Source organism: Bacillus rossius, chromosome 15 (genome assembly GCF_032445375.1).
Source record: "Bacillus rossius redtenbacheri isolate Brsri chromosome 15, Brsri_v3, whole genome shotgun sequence".
In the NCBI taxonomy this organism is placed as follows: Eukaryota; Metazoa; Arthropoda; class Insecta; order Phasmatodea; family Bacillidae; genus Bacillus; species Bacillus rossius.
Window position 1 is genome coordinate 7,623,308 of NC_086342.1, and position 16,912 is coordinate 7,640,219.

General features: G+C 44.6%; 1 protein-coding gene across 4 annotated transcripts in view; it reads left to right on the forward strand.

Moving 5' to 3' along the window:
• Positions 1-16,912, forward strand: part of LOC134539543 (zinc finger SWIM domain-containing protein 8 homolog) — a 94,674-nt gene that overhangs the window by 47,777 nt on the left and 29,985 nt on the right. For all 4 annotated transcript variants that reach the window (XM_063381655.1, XM_063381656.1, XM_063381657.1 and 1 more), the window contains exons 2-8: positions 1,656-1,907; positions 6,417-6,595; positions 8,981-9,154; positions 10,747-10,883; positions 11,551-11,746; positions 12,599-12,838; positions 15,492-16,817. In XM_063381655.1, the coding sequence (XP_063237725.1) occupies positions 1,656-1,907; positions 6,417-6,595; positions 8,981-9,154; positions 10,747-10,883; positions 11,551-11,746; positions 12,599-12,838; positions 15,492-16,817 (2,504 nt within the window). The remainder of the gene's footprint in view (positions 1-1,655; positions 1,908-6,416; positions 6,596-8,980; positions 9,155-10,746; positions 10,884-11,550; positions 11,747-12,598; positions 12,839-15,491; positions 16,818-16,912) is intronic.

Sequence of the window (16,912 nt, forward strand, 5' to 3'; positions counted from 1 at the left end):
AAACTTAATTCGTTTGGCTTTTGGGTTAATGGCTGTAGAACAAGATATTTTTTTTTTTTTTGTTTTCTGATTGCATATGACTGCGTTCAATATTTAACTAAGAACATTAGTCGTACTCGTTAGTTAATACAAAAGGCAGATGAGGTTTAGAATATATATGGTGGAAAAATTAACTACCTTATTTAATTTTCAATCCTTATTGAGTAAAATATTCGTATAAATCACAGCGAAACAAAAAAAATAGCCATATCCTTGACCCATTTCCTAGGAATAGTGTTTATGGCTTTGTCTCGTAACTTCCTAGGCGATTTGTAAGAATAAAAAGACTACGTCCCACATTGCTTTTCAGGCATTGTAAAAAAAAAACTGAAAGAAGTCCTGACAAAAAAAAACGTTGCATACTGATTCTCACTTTCCTGTTCGTAAACAGCGCCTTTCTGTTTGCCAGAGAAAGCTGAAACGCCCACTCCAACCACTCTCCCGTCCTGATTCGTTAGTGGCATTGTCAACGTGTCTTCCTCGGTCTTCTTGCACGGGGACTGTACAGCTGTGTTCACAAAAAACCGAGCAGGATTTCCCGTGGACGTGACTGCACAGCTTTTTTTTCTCATAAGAACCGGGCCGGATTTCCCGTGGACGGGGCTGCACAGCTCTGTTCATAAAAATCGAGCCGGATTTCACCTGGACGGGGCTGTATACAGTTGTGTTCGTAAAATCTGAGCGGGATTGCATACTCGTTTTTTTATAAACTGTAAAACCCAGGTCACCCACTCGCTCTGTCTCTGTGGAGAATTTTTTTTTTTGTCAGGTGTGGCGGCAAACATCTTGAAGACCACCTACACTATTGGAAATCTGACATTAAAAGAGACACGATATTTTATAACTTCGACAACGCACCGACTGACTGCCTTCCGGCACGACACTTTTTTTTTTACAGTTGGTGTAGGTACATCAATTAGGTATTAGTCATTGCTTATGACTGGCTGTATTTTGATAAATGTATTAGCGCGAGTTTGTAAAATCGAGCACTTAAGAGTTTTTAAATAACTAAACAAAAAATCACTATTTATAAAAAAACACAGTATAGGCTTACTTTACTAAAAAAAAATAATATTAAAACCTTAATATTAATAATTTTTCCGAGAGTTTAATCACATGATCATCAATTATTAATGGGTTTATTGAGTCCCTATAGTTGTTTCTATATGTTCTTAGATCCAGTGTTTGCTTCCCCCCCCCCCCTCCTTCTACCCATCCCATCCCCCAATTCCAAAGCGTTCCTGCGTCCCTGCACCACAACGCCGAAATACCACAACGCCGAAATACACTAACGCCGAAAAATGTCATTGCAGGACTACCACAAAGGTTAGGTTAGGCTAGACTAGGTTAGGCTAGGATAGGCTAGGTTAAGTAAGGTTAGGTTATATTACGCTAGGTTAGGTAAGGTTAGGTTTGATTGTGGTATTTCGGCGTTAAGGTACATTTAAGAAACACACACAAATTCATTCAGTTGTTATTTCGGCGTTGTGGTACACAGCAGTTTTCTAGCTGTCGGGCGTTGTGGTCAATTATGACATTCTGCGTCGCGGCAACGACCCCTGGAAGTCGCTTGTGCGTGTGTGTGCTAGAGGGTGTGCGCGACTCCCGGTTCGCAGACGGGGCGCAGGTGCCGACGCTCAGCGAGCTGACGGCGCGCTGCGTCGCGGCGCACATCCCCTTCGAGCTGGTGGAGCACGTGTACCCGCCCGTCCCGGAGCAGCTGCAGCTGCGCATCGCCTACTGGAGCTTCCCCGACAACGAGGAGGACATCCGCCTGTACTCGTGCCTGGCCAACGGCAGCTCGGACGAGTTCCAGCGCGGCGAGAACCTCTACCGCCTCAAGGCCGTCAAGGATCCCCTGCAGATAGGTGCGATACCCCTTCCCTGACCCCCGGCCTGCCCCGTTTCCACGGCAGACTGCAGGCTGTCCGTGAAATAATGTCCCATTTTCAACAATACTCCGTACCCAGCATTGTTGTGTGATATGTGGCAGACGGTATGAACTGGGTTTCAAAGCTCCGTACCCAGCATTGTTATTGTTGTATGATAGATGCAAGGGCGTCGCCAGGGGAGGGGGGGTAGCAGTTGTCCCCCCCCCCCCCCAGTGCCCTAGAGATTCAAAAATATTTAGCCAAATGCAAAAAAAATACATACTTTTCCCACAAACTTGCCCCCCCCCCCCCAGGCCATCTGCTGGCGACGCCCTTGGATAGATGGCAGATGGCACGCCCAGTACGAACATGATGTCCGTGAAAGAATATTTCAGTTTCAATGCTCCGTACCCAGCATTGTGTGAAAACCTGGCGTTGTTTCCACGTCGGTCCGATAGATGGCAGATGGTATTCCCAGTATGAAAATGGTGTCCGTAAAAAAAAATATGTTCCAGTTTCAATTTTCCGTAGCCAGCTCTGTCATCTCGACCATTACGACCGATCCAACGATCTTGGACTTCGACGTTCACCCACTCTCGTACAAAGAGATTCCAATGGGGAGGGCTGAAAGTACAGGTTCATTCTGAGCAAATTGTAGAACACAAAATGCTTTACGTTTAGGAGTCGCCATTTTGTGTAGGTAGCACTGCAGGCGAGAAAACAACAAAGCAGTACTCACGCATGCGCATATATTAAACAGTTTCAGTTACTCTTCAATTGTGATCTTCAACCAAAACTTTACAACCCTTTCAGTTGATACTATTTAAATGTATAACTGGGGCATTATTTTAAGGACATACTGTGCATATGGTACCAAGGTTATGACCACAAAATTAACTTTCCTATCTCTTAGAAAAACTTATTTTGTAATTTTACAGATTTATGGGGAAAAAATAAACCTCCAGTGCTTCATATTCCTTGAAAACAAGTGAAGTATTTGACACTAGAAAAAATAATGTATAATTTAAAGATTTATATAGTCACACCTCTTGACGCTAAATTATTTTTCACACTATCGCCTATGTTGTTAGTATAGAGCTGTCTGGTATTAGTGTCTAGTGTATTTGCTTTCAGTCTTTAAACGTGTCCAGGCCGAGTCTGCGACTGTAGTCCATTCCAGTCAATCTGAGCATCTTGATGTTGACTCTTGACATCAGTTAAATTGTCTTATGCTTAAACTGCTTCTGTCGTTAAGCGTGCCCTGATAGAGTCAGAGACTACACTCCATTTCATTTGATCTGAGCATCTTGATAAGAGTCTCCCATCAACAGTTTACTTGCTCCATTCTGAAAGGACTCAGTTACAAACGTGACCTGGCCAAGCCTGTCATTCCAATTGAACTGAGTATCAGTTAAATTGATACATGATGAAATGTCTCTAGTCACAAAGCATGTCTTAGTCAAGACTGTGACCATATTTCCATTATATTTATATGGATGCTGTTAAAAAACACAAAATTAAAAAAAAATAATTTAGTGACCAAAACTCTATCAAACAAATATTCTAATTATGAGAAGAGGCCTGACATTGTACAAATAGAAAAAACCTTGATTAATATCTCTAAGAACTAAATTTACTACAAAAAGATAACATAAAACATTTTGTGAAAAACCAGTAACTCTACAAAACTAGTGAGGCCAAGCCGTAATTCATTATACATGTAGTGAAATCTGTTACTCACCCCACAATATATGATAAACAAAATCAAACATTCTACGAAACAAATATATGGTTCCCAGGAACGTGCAGATTTTTGTGTTGAAAAATATTAATTGTGAAATAATTTCAACATGATGTAAATGGACGGTCACCAATAATTTATGTGCGACCATTAAACAGAAAATGAAGTGTCAAGAGCACCACAGAATTAATTTTGGAAGAACACTACTTACTTCCAGCTTCATTATTGTTTTTTTTTTCCGGTAATTTTTCGTGTCTATCATGACCAGCCCAGTTGACATACTTTCAGTGTAGACACGCTGATTAATAAAATGGTGTGGCTTAGTTCTATTATGAAGTTTAAACATGAAAAAAAAGAGGTCGTTAGGTTACAACAGGGCTCTTCAAATCTGGGGTGCCAGGACGCCATGACGCCTAACTTTTTTTCTTGACGGCAACAAACTTTTGCCAAGATACCTATATATGAAAAACCAGTAACTCTACAAAACTGGCGAGGCCAAGCCGTAATGCATTACACACGTAGTGAAATCTGTTACTCACCCCACAATATATGATAACAAATTCAAACATTCTCCATCAACATTTAAAAAAAATCAGCGAATGTTTTTTGTCACAAAAATATTGTACGGAAATGACCGGGTCCGAGGAAACCGTCGGCGCTGTAACGTTTATTTTTTTTCCGTCGCCGGCTCTTCCATTTCGTGACCTGGCTCCCTAAAACTCGCAGGGATCGCGTGGATTCACCGGCGTTCTGACGTGCCGTAGGTTTCACCGGCGTTCTGACGTGCCTGCAGGTTTCACCGGCGTTCTGACGTGCCGCAGGTTTCACCGGCGTTCTGACGTGCCGCAGGTTTCACCGGCGTTCTGACGTGCCGCTTGTTTCACCGGCGTTCTGACGTGCCGCAGGTTTCACCGGCGTTCTGACGTGCCGCAGGTTTCACCGGCGTTCTGACGTGCCGCAGGTTTCACCGGCGTTCTGACGTGCCGCAGGTTTCACCGGCGTTCTGACGTGCCGCAGGTTTCACCGGCGTTCTGACGTGCCGCAGGTTTCACCGGCGTTCTGACGTGCCGCAGGTTTCACCGGCGTTCTGACGTGCCGCAGGTTTCACCGGCGTTCTGGCGTGCCGCAGGTTTCACCGGCGTTCTGGCGTGCCGCAGGTTTCACCGGCGTTCTGGCGTGCCGCAGGTTTCACCGGCGTTCTGGCGTGCCGCAGGTTTCACCGGCGTTCTGGCGTGCCGCAGGTTTCACCGGCGTTCTGGCGTGCCGCAGGTTTCACCGGCGTTCTGACGTGCCGCAGGTTTCACCGGCGTTCTGACGTGCCGCAGGTTTCACCGGCGTTCTGACGTGCCGCAGGTTTCACCGGCGTTCTGACGTGCCGCAGGTTTCACCGGCGTTCTGACGTGCCGCAGGTTTCACCGGCGTTCTGACGTGCCGCAGGTTTCACCGGCGTTCTGACGTGCCGCAGGTTTCACCGGCGTTCTGACGTGCCGCAGGTTTCACCGGCGTTCTGACGTGCCGCAGGTTTCACCGGCGTTCTGACGTGCCGCAGGTTTCACCGGCGTTCTGACGTGCCGCAGGTTTCACCGGCGTTCTGACGTGCCGCAGGTTTCACCGGCGTTCTGGCGTGCCGCAGGTTTCACCGGCGTTCTGGCGTGCCGCAGGTTTCACCGGCGTTCTGGCGTGCCGCAGGTTTCACCGGCGTTCTGGCGTGCCGCAGGTTTCACCGGCGTTCTGGCGTGCCGCAGGTTTCACCGGCGTTCTGGCGTGCCGCAGGTTTCACCGGCGTTCTGGCGTGCCGCAGGTTTCACCGGCGTTCTGGCGTGCCGCAGGTTTCACCGGCGTTCTGACGTGCCGCAGGTTTCACCGGCGTTCTGACGTGCCGCAGGTTTCACCGGCGTTCTGGCGTGCCGCAGGTTTCACCGGCGTTCTGGCGTGCCGCAGGTTTCACCGGCGTTCTGGCGTGCCGCAGGTTTCACCGGCGTTCTGGCGTGCCGCAGGTTTCACCGGCGTTCTGACGTGCCGCAGCAGGTTTCACCGGCGTTCTGACGTGCCGCAGCAGGTTTCACCGGCGTTCTGACGTGCCGCAGCAGGTTTCACCGGCGTTCTGACGTGCCGCAGCAGGTTTCACCGGCGTTCTGACGTGCCGCAGGTTTCACCGGCGTTCTGACGTGCCGCAGGTTTCACCGGCGTTCTGACGTGCCGCAGGTTTCACCGGCGTTCTGACGTGCCGCAGGTTTCACCGGCGTTCTGACGTGCCGCAGGTTTCACCGGCGTTCTGACGTGCCGCAGGTTTCACCGGCGTTCTGACGTGCCGCAGGTTTCACCGGCGTTCTGACGTGCCGCAGGTTTCACCGGCGTTCTGACGTGCCGCAGGTTTCACCGGCGTTCTGACGTGCCGCAGGTTTCACCGGCGTTCTGACGTGCCGCAGGTTTCACCGGCGTTCTGGCGTGCCGCAGGTTTCACCGGCGTTCTGGCGTGCCGCAGGTTTCACCGGCGTTCTGGCGTGCCGCAGGTTTCACCGGCGTTCTGGCGTGCCGCAGGTTTCACCGGCGTTCTGGCGTGCCGCAGGTTTCACCGGCGTTCTGGCGTGCCGCAGGTTTCACCGGCGTTCTGGCGTGCCGCAGGTTTCACCGGCGTCCTGGCGTGCCGCAGGTTTCACCGGCGTCCTGACGTGCCGCAGGTTTCACCGGCGTCCTGGCGTGCCGCAGGTTTCACCGGCGTTCTGGCGTGCCGCAGGTTTCACCGGCGTTCTGACGTGCCGCAGGTTTCCACCTGAGCGCCAGCGTGGCAGTGCCTCCGTCCCTGCCCGGCCAGACCCGCGGCCAGTACAACGTGGCGGTGACCTTCGACCGTCGCCGCATCACCTCCTGCAACTGCACCTGCAGCTCGACGGCGTACTGGTGCTCCCACGTGGTCGCCGTGTGCCTGCACCGCATCCACCTGGTGAGCCCCGGCCGAAGGTTTGCCGAAGTGTGTTCGTTCGGCCCTCTGGCAGTCCCGAGAAGTACGTGTCCAGATGTACATATAAATAAATAATTCACCTGGTGAGCCGCCGAGGGTTGCCAAAGTGTGTTCGTTCGCCCTCTGGTAGTCGAGAGAAATATGTGTCCAGATGTACATATAAATAAATAATTCACCTGGTGAGCCCGCCGAGGTTGCCAAAGTGTGTTCGTTCGCCCTCTGGTAGTCCAGAGAAGTATGTGTCCAGATGTACATATAAATAAATAATTCACCTGGTGAGCCCGGCGAGGTTGCAAAAGTGTTCGTTCGGCCCTCTGGTAGTCCGGAGAAGTACGTGTCCAGACGTATGAATAAATTAAAATCAAGCTTTTCAATAAATGGTACAAAGGGCTAGAAAATATCATTTAAGGATTTTAATTTACCATTCATATAGTCTCTCTAATTAATATAGCTGCTATTATTCATCCATATATACTGCTACTCTTGGTTTACCGATTAATTTTGAATATATCGCTCTTTTCGTTAACACTAGGGACGGGACAGTCAAATCCTCAAATCCTCAAACCCCATCAAATCCTTTAGTATTCAAAGGATTCAGTATTCAAGGAAAAAGATTAATATATATATATATAATAGAAAATAACACAAATTAAAAAATTTAACTCTGAATTTTACCAGGTCAATTTTTTTTCCTTCTTACTTATCCTGTTACCATTCCCCAAAATAGCGTGCTTTCAATAATGTAATTATATAAATAAAATTACAATATGTATTAATTCTGAAAATTAGTTTGTGAAATGGTTATTTAAAGGATTGAATCTTAAAACACCATGGTCAGTAGTTCTATTGCATGTTTCTTTAATTTTTAAAAAATTCTGTGACATTCATACATTGATACATAAATATTTCTCAAAACAGAATTCATATTTGAATAATATTTTAGAAAATATTTTTTTTTAAAATTTCACTTATTCTTGAAATGATGATTTTCCCATTGGGCAGAAGGAAAGAAAGGGAACGGTCAGTCACATCACAGGTAGCTGTAGCGGGGCTGGACGCTCCTTTCCTTGAGGAGCGGCCTAGCGTGATGTCCCTTGTAAATGGATTCTGATCCTGCCGTTGCCTCTGCAGACGTTGTCTTTCTGGTTCAGCTTTGCTGCAGAGTTTTGAATATTGAATATTTAACTTGCAGCATCATTTTACTATAAAACTTATAATTACTTCACTTGTACCATAAATACATTTAAAATATTAAAAAAAAACTGTGCGTATTACAATGGTGCATCTACAATTTATTTGTGTGATTTTAAATGTGCCTGACTTCAAAAAGTTGGAGAACCACTGACCTAGACACATTTTAACTTAGAACGGCACAAAAAAATATTTTATAAGTTGTTCCAGCTTAAACTAGTTTTTTTTTAAGCTGCATGTGTATAAGTTGCCAGTATTTTTAAGCTCTCTGTAAGTTAATAGTTTTATAATAAATATGTTATCCTATGTTAATGTTGTTACTGTCGTCTAACCTGAAATACACTGGTGCTCCTGCAGTCAATAACAGCTGGTGCAAATTTAACCAAACTGGAAATCCACATGCTCTTGAGAGTTCCACTGTTTCGTGTCCCCACATATCTACTTTCTCCCGTTACCTGGTCTCATGTCCCTCGCTCAGTAAATGGAACAACTATATTACAGTAGAACGTTGATTATTTGTGACCCGATTAACCGGGCATTCAGTTAACAGAGTAACTGGTAACTGTGATGAGACTGACCGTTCCCTTTCTTTCCTTCTGCCCAATGGGAGAATCATCATTTCAAGAATAAGTGAAATTTAAAAAAAAAATATTTTCTAAAATATTATTCAAATATGAATTCTGTTTTGAGAAATATTTATGTATCAATGTATGAATGTCACAGAAATTAAAAAAAAATTAAAGAAACTGCAATAGAACTACTGACCATGGTGTTATAAGATTCAATCCTTTAAATAACTATTAACCGGACATTCAGTTAACCGGGCTCTCAATTATAAATTAAACATAATTGCGGGGGGGATCAAGCCCATTAAGTGTGATTCATTAGCGGGAAGTGACAAGAAAGGAGTAAAACTAAAAACTACGTATTCAATGTGTCCTTACTGATTGCAGAATGTGGATTTAAGACATTTCACTGTACCTATAAGCTCATTGAGTCATTGTGAGTGCCACATCGTGTAGTTGGCTCGAAAGAAACGCGGGTGTCGAATTGGGAAAAACCTTGACTGAATGTCGGCCGCACGGGGCTGATCGTGTGTGTGGGGAACTGTCTTGTCGGGACACGTGCTGTCGTCCCTGGCTGCCCTACCAGATGGCGACGCGTGTGTGTTCCCAGCCGACTCAGGTGTGCCTGAGGGCGCCGGTGAGCGAGTCGCTGTCCCGCCTGGAGCGCGACCAGCTGCAGAAGTTCGCCCAGTACCTGATCAGCGAGCTGCCGCAGCAGATCCTGCCGACCGCGCAGAAGATCCTCGACGACCTGCTGTCCTCCCAGTCGTCCACCATCAACTCGGTGAGCGTCCGGGTGACCAGGGGTCGGCGGGCTTTCCTACCGAGAGTTGAGCCAGATGTCAAGTAAACAGGTCCTCCACTTTTGACGTGACGTCTAATAAATCAATGAACAGCCGGCTGCACGCACGAAAAAGGATGACTCATTGTCCCGTTACACACTGTCCCGTTACACACTCTGTCCCGTTACACACTTTGTCCCGTTACACACTTTGTCCCGTTACACACTTTGTCGCGTTATGCACTTTGTCCCGTAATGCACTTTGTCCCGTTACACACTTGGTCCCATTACGCTCTTTGTACGCTTGCGCCGCATCTTTCTCTCTTCCACTCGATTGGAACAACCATCAATTTGGCTTTTTCGAGGCACATTAAACTTGAAACACTCCCATTCGTTTTCCTACTTTTCCCTATCATCGTCCTATCCTTAACAGAATAACACAGATTGGAAGAAGTTAAATAGCAAACATGTATAATAGTTATACTTAAAATAATCTCTTCGTTAAAGTAATAAAATATATTTGAATTAATGAGTGCAAATAAAAGTAAATTTATCAATTAAATTGTAAATTTCATTTCACTCCTCCTTTGTATCCATACAAAATAGTGATAATTCAATAAAAATTATTCAAATTTATTCTTAAAAGTATGCAATCATTTCATCAATGTTTTGTCATGACGTCACGTTAAACTATCGTCCGTAAACCAACTTTACAGACAACCAATTTTTTTTAAGAGAGCCACATCATGTATCTTGGAATTTTAAAATGATAAAAAAAAAAAAAGAGAGATAATCAAAATTCGTTATCCACAAATTCAACATTAAGTCTTGAAAGAAAAGGCTACTTAAGGGGGGGGGAAAAACACGTAAATGTAAAAAAAAAAATTATTGTAATTATTAGTAGAGCTCTTACTTCCAAAACAAGAAAACCTAAGTTATATTAATTAATTAGCACCTGGGTGAGTGCAGAGGTAGGGCAGCGCAAGCGTGCAGGTTGAGGTCATGCGCTGTGATTGAGCCGTTAGATTTTTTTTTCAGCATTTTTTGTTTGTGTTGTGGCAGCTCAGTGAGTTGTAGAGCCGTAAAATCCTCTGAAAAGGAGCTGCGTTCGGCTTGAGAGACGCAGTCTGCCGACCCCTGGGCTAAACGTAGTGGCAAGAGTTTTTCCCGGGCGAGGAAAGATCTTGGAGCGAGATAGATACCAAGAGGGAGAGGAGGGATAATATTTCGTTTGCATACATTTTAGGGACGTTGCGTTGAAGTACTGTGTTTTATCACTTAAACGTCGCACATTTTACTCTTAAATCTAGGGGTGCAATTGTTATGTGAGAAAAAATTTTTTGTTGATTTTCATCAAAACATAACATGTTGCATGGCAAGTACTTTAAATTAAAAAGCACGCCAAACAATTTAAATTAATTAGTCATGCAAAATATACCATATTTTGTAAACCTTTAAAATTGAAAACCGAAAACTGTGACTCGATATTGATATATCAATATTCGACTACGTGCGCGAACTCTGTACGGGAGTCAATGTAAGCAAACATGAATCTGTGCAAGTTTAGAGAGTAAAGCAAGTGTGTTCTTGGACAGGTGTGTGGAGCCCCGGATCCCACCGCGGGGGCTTCTGCCAACGACCAGACATCGTGGTACTTGGATGAGAAAACACTTCATGACAACATCAAGAAGATTCTCATCAAGTTTTGCATTCCAGCACCAATAGTGTTCAGGTGCGTGATTAAAAAAAAAAAAATTGATCTTAGGTTTATTTAAGAGTATACACAAATTTTAAAAAATACAAGGAAAAAAACTGTTTTTATTGTTGAATGAACTAAAAATTAAAAAAAAAAAAAATTTAAATTTAAGTTTTTTTGTCCAACAGACAAATAATGAACCACAACTCTGTATAACTAAAAGCTTGGGGAGGGTGCTGTCTTATTTCAATTTCGTAATGACTATATTCTAAAATTTTCTTTGAATTTTAAGGATTTTATGGATATTATGGTATTTGAGAATTAGGCATTTTCGTTGACACATCCGTAGTTAAAAACTTATGGTTTACGCACACAGTAGATTGTAACAAAAATGAAGCTGTAGAAAAAGAGGTGTATTTGTAAAAGGAAAAAAAAAAAATAGATTTTTTATAGTTTTACCTATCTATCTGGAAAATTCAGTTTAATATGGACTTTGGGTTACCGGGTCCCAACTAGTTCGGATTAGCATAACTCTAGGGTAGTTCGACGTGTTCAGGAGGTGAGGATTCTGTGTTGGATCGTAATACGAGATACGAGATACGTGATCGGCTCGGAACCCGGTGTGTATTCGGGGAGGCCTTGTCGCCTGTGGTCGTGGCCGTACGACAGGCTGGATCGCGGGGGCGTGCTTGCGTGTTGGCAGCGATGTGAACTACCTGAGCAACTCGGCGCCGCCGGCCGCGGCCGAGTGGACCAGCCTGCTCCGGCCGCTGAGGGGCCGGGAGCCGGAGGGCATGTGGAACCTGCTGTCCATCGCTCGCGAGATGTTCAAGAGGAACGACCGCAACGCGGTGCCCCTGCTGGAGATCATCACCGAGGAGTGCATGGCGTGCGAGCAGGTAGCGACGACGCCCCTCGAGGCCTCTGGACGGGGCGACGCTTCGAACTCGGGAATCGAGTTTCCTTCCGTTCGTGTATATCTAACACGAAAATTAATCGGAACTTGGGGCCGACACGCCTTGTTTTGCTGTTCTCACGTTGTCATCACTAAGGGCTCTTTCTGAAATTCAAAACACCGATCCTCCCTCGTTTTTTGTTATCCTGTCATCAATATTTTCAACAGATATTCGCTAAATGTAATATAATTGGTGCATGTGTCGATATGAACACTTGACATTTTACATCTATTATATTACGCAGAATGGGGAAGTTACAGTACAGTCAGGGATTTCCCGCAGAAAAGGAATTAACTACTATTTATAATATTTTTTTTTTTTAATTTTAGAGGAGTTATTTAGCTGGGTGTGATTTACAACTTATTCAGATAATTTAGAGGATAAGATCTTGATTAGTACGTACATAATTTTTTTTGTTCCTGTAAATCACGATAAACATTAATAAGCAAACTATTTTGTTGTTATTAGAGTGGAATTGGACTTTTCGTTAAAAATATTATAAGATTCTATTTAAAAAGAAAAATATTTTTTATAAAAGCCACTTGGTTTAAACTATGGTTTCCATGGTTTAAGCCATGGTTTGAATTAGCCAGCCGTGCATAAAATTGCAAAATGGATCAATTATTAAAAAAAATGAAATGTATTTGATCTTTGGTCGAAGAATGTCGAGGAAATTTGATCACAGATTTTGTGTGGACGCCTTGTGAAATCTCCCATTTTCACCTTGCCTCATGTATCTGAGACCACGTCTGTAGCGACCTTGGTATCCTAACGGGACGCCCCCGGGTCCGGCAGATCCTGGTGTGGTGGTTCAACACGAAGGTGGCCCTGCACAACGGCAGCTCGGGCCACTCGGGCGGCAAGCACGGCAGCGTGAGCGGCAACAGCCACGCGTCGCAGCACGCCTGCTCCTCGCTGTGCGACGAGATCGTGGTGCTGTGGCGGCTCGCCGCGCTCAACCCGGGGCTGTCCTCCGAGGAGCGCGAGCTGCTGCACGACCAGTTCCGCAACTGGCACCTCAAGATCGTCGAGAAGGTAGGCACGCCAGGGACGAGATTGTGTGGTTTCATTTGTGTAGGGATGTACGAATCATTGATTTTCAGTTCGGTTCGAATCCGATTCGAATCCCTGGTAATATTTGAGATATGAATCCGATTCCGAATATTAAGTGCAGAATAATTAAAAATAACTGATTAATTTAAAAATAATGTGTTTTCTCTTTTTTCTAACTGTAACTACTGGCAATTATATATTACACTGAGATTGAAATGTTTATAATTATGTAAACTTAATTAATAATAAACACTTTAAAATATGAAAACCAAAACATATTCGATTCTCTAGCTCAATCGTAATAAACGGCACGCCACAGGGAAATCTCAGTTTTATAAACGCTTCAGCAAACGAAACCATTTTTTCTCTAATAAATAGCCAAGACTTTTTTTTTTGTAGGTATGTAATTGTTTTTAGTTTATAGTTTGCTATACGACAAAATTCGTAATTATAGTTTAAGCTCTCGAAATCTTAAAATTCTTTTAATGTCACTGTGTTAATTATTTAATTTACATATCTTTCTTTGATATATCATATTATAAATACTTACGTAATAGTAGCCTAATTTTATTTTTCACTGCCAGTATTTTTGAGTCGTATTAAATTAATTTATAACTTTTGTGAATATTCGTAATACTGTTCGAATCCATGTACGTACAACGATTCCGGGTTCGGGTAATTAAGGATTCGAACCGTACCCGAAAATATTGGGTACTCGCACATCCCTACATTTGTGGAATACTTTGGTTTTTGAAACAGGAGATTTCAGTGCAATTATTTTAATCTTCTTATTAATTATGTTTATAAAGATAGCATATTATTAAACAAATATGGCTCTTAGGCTGATGCGTGATGCTTTTTTTTTACAAATAATGATTTGTAATAAGCATGTCTAACTACTTGGAAAAAGTATTTGTATGTTTGAAAAATATACCAATGCCGTAATTTAAAAAAGTTACTAATAACAGTTTATCATTATCATCATCATAATCATAATCATCATCCATCAATCATCATCCATCAATCATTGTCCATCAATCATCATCCATCAATAATCATCATCAATCATCATCATCCATCAATCACCATTCATCAATCATCTTCCATAATCATCAATCATCATCAACCAATCATCTTCCATCAATCATCATCAATCAATCATTATCCATCAATCATCATCCGTCAATCATACATCATCCATCATACATCATCCATCAATCATCAATCAATCATCATCTATCAATCATCATCCATCAATCATCAATCATCAATCATCAACTGCTTCCAGCCTGTGACCAGATAAGCAAACTAATAAGATCAGAACAATTAATATTTTTCCAATCTAATTTGTACGTTAAAACCGTGTTATAACATTTTTCAAGGAGACAATAGAAAACATGTGTTTTAAGTAGGAAATATCAATTTAACTCTTGTCAGTGTTTGAATTTTTTTTTACCAAATAACTCATGAAGTTATATAAACAAATGTTATGTTAAAACCACTAATGGGAACACTTGATGCTTAAATATGCTTGAACCAAGCTAATAATTTTGCTTAACGTCATGGTGCTTCCACCTTCTAGTATCTTTGTCTTTACAGACACACCACCACATTTCTGTAAAATTGTCTCATAATTCACGATAGTGTTTATAGAGTGAAAATTCCATTGTCCAATTCCTTCACCACTTGAACATGTGCTTTTTGTGAATTCCTATCTACGAATGAAATAAATTCAACTCTGTAAACAAATTAAAACTAGTTTTTTTTAATGCCATTGCAGAATTTTTGCAAACTAAAATATTTTTTAGCTACATATGTACATCTGAAAACACACCAGAATGGCAAGGAATGGAGGGATTAGTTATTAAGTTTTCCAAGACGAAGGTGCCAACAGACACGTAACTTGTGAAGAAATCTACAAATGTACCTTTGATATATAGAATATAGAGATATAGAATGATTAATTTTTTTTTTTTCCATTTCTTGAATTTTATTAAACAAGTGTTATAAGCAGGAAATGCATAATTCATGAAAATTTGTACACAGGATGATGTAAATACCGTGTTTTATCACATAATCGTAGCACATTTTATACTAAAATCAAGTTTGGTGTGATTTTTATGTGAAAAAAGCATTTGTTTTTATAAAGTTTTTCATAAAAACAAAACCTATTCATGTAAAGTACATTTATTTAAAAAGTAGAGTAGCAAAAGCAGGCCAAACATTTAAATTAATAAGTCATGCAACAAAAACTTTAAATAGATTTACGAAAACCGTGACCTGGACGTGAGTCGGAACTAACGCATAACAATCGTCGTGGTACAAACTTACCACGAAAGAGTGCGGACTATCAAATGAAGTTAACTCGACACTAGACAGAGCGAGCGCGTTTCATGCGATCGGTGAGCTTTTCAATTTATAACTGTCTTGTGTAGTGAGGTCTAGAAATTTTGCTTACTACAATGTAAAGAGGAGTTTTATTTGTTTTGTATTTACATCTTTATGTATTTTGTATAAGTTCCTTGTAAAAATATAAATACTATGTTTTGTTTTTAAATAGTCAATGAAATGATGATACTCATCGTTCCTTGTTTTGTAGCTAACTTAGTTGAAGAATTGGTGTTTGTGCCGACAGGTCACGAAAACCCGCGGAGGGAACGTGAACAACCCTCAGACGGTGCCTGGGTCAGGCGTCAACAGGAGTGCCATCAGCTTCCGCAACGACGTGGAGGCGTTCAGCGGCTTCAAGTCGGCCGTGGAGGCGTGCTATCTGGACTGGGAGGACTACCCGCTGCCCAGCATAACGTACGTGAGCGGCGTGAACCGCCTCTACCACTGCCCCTTCACGTGCTTCAGGCACGGGGAGTCAGCGCGGCCGGACAACCTGGTGAACTCGTCGCAAGCCGTGCTGAACTGCGAGCCGCCCATGCTCCACCACGACCACCACCACCACCACCACCACCACCACCCGCGCCACCACCACCACAAGCCGCACCACCACGCCCCCAAGCGCCAGATGAGGATCAACAACTTCGTGGAGTTCTCGTACATGGACTGCCGGCACCTGGGCGGGCAGTTCCCTCTGTGCCCCGTGCCCATCGGCGGGCTGCCAGGGGCCGTACGCGCCCGCGACGACGGCAACCGCTCCAGCGTCAGCAGCGAGGGCTTCTGCGAGAACGACGCCGACCCCGACATCCTGAACGACACGTTCGCGGGCTCGGGCCTCCAGGGGATCGCGGCGGACTCGGAGCTCCGGGAGTGTGCGACGGGCAGCGAGTCGAGCAGCAGCGGGACGAGCGGCTTAGCCCCCGGCGAGAAGTGGCAGGGCGGGGGCACCACCCGCGCCAGCCTCGGGGGCGTGCCCGTCCCGGTGCCCGGCGGCCTCGGGTACTACCCCGTGTACGAGATGGCGTACCCGCCCAAGCCCGCCTCGGACTTCTCCCTGGCGATGGCCCCCGACCCGGCGGCGGCGGCGTCCGCCCCTCGCCAGGTCCGGGAGGAGCCGGCGATGCCGCCGGCGTCCCCGCTGGCCCTGGACGGGGACTCGGACAGCTCCGGGAGCACGGGGTCCCCGCGGGGGGACCGCGAGGCGTCCCGCCGCCCCTCAAAGGACGAGTCGTCCAACTCCGACTCGCAGCAGTCGGGCGACGAGTACCACGTGTACTACTACGACCCCAAGGCCCTCGCCTGCCACGCGGGCAACGCAGAGAAGCTGAAGGCGCCCGAGGCGAAGCAGGACGAGCCGGGCAGCCCCCTGTCGTCGGCGTCGGTGTTCGCCAACCTGAAGAAGATGGAGGACCCGTGGGAGATCCTGCTGGCGCGGGCCGAGGGCCTTCACGCCCACGGGCACGGGCGGGAGGCCTGCACGCTGGCGGTGCAGCTCGCAGAGGAGCTGCTCGCCAACCCGCCGGACCTCATGATCGAGCTGCCGCCCATGCCCACCAAGAACAAGCGCAAGAAGGTGACCTTTCTTGTCTTCTGTTCCCTACAATTACTCTTACGTTTTAAAAAATAAAATAAAATAAATATTAGTACATAGTTCGGGGTCGTAACCAC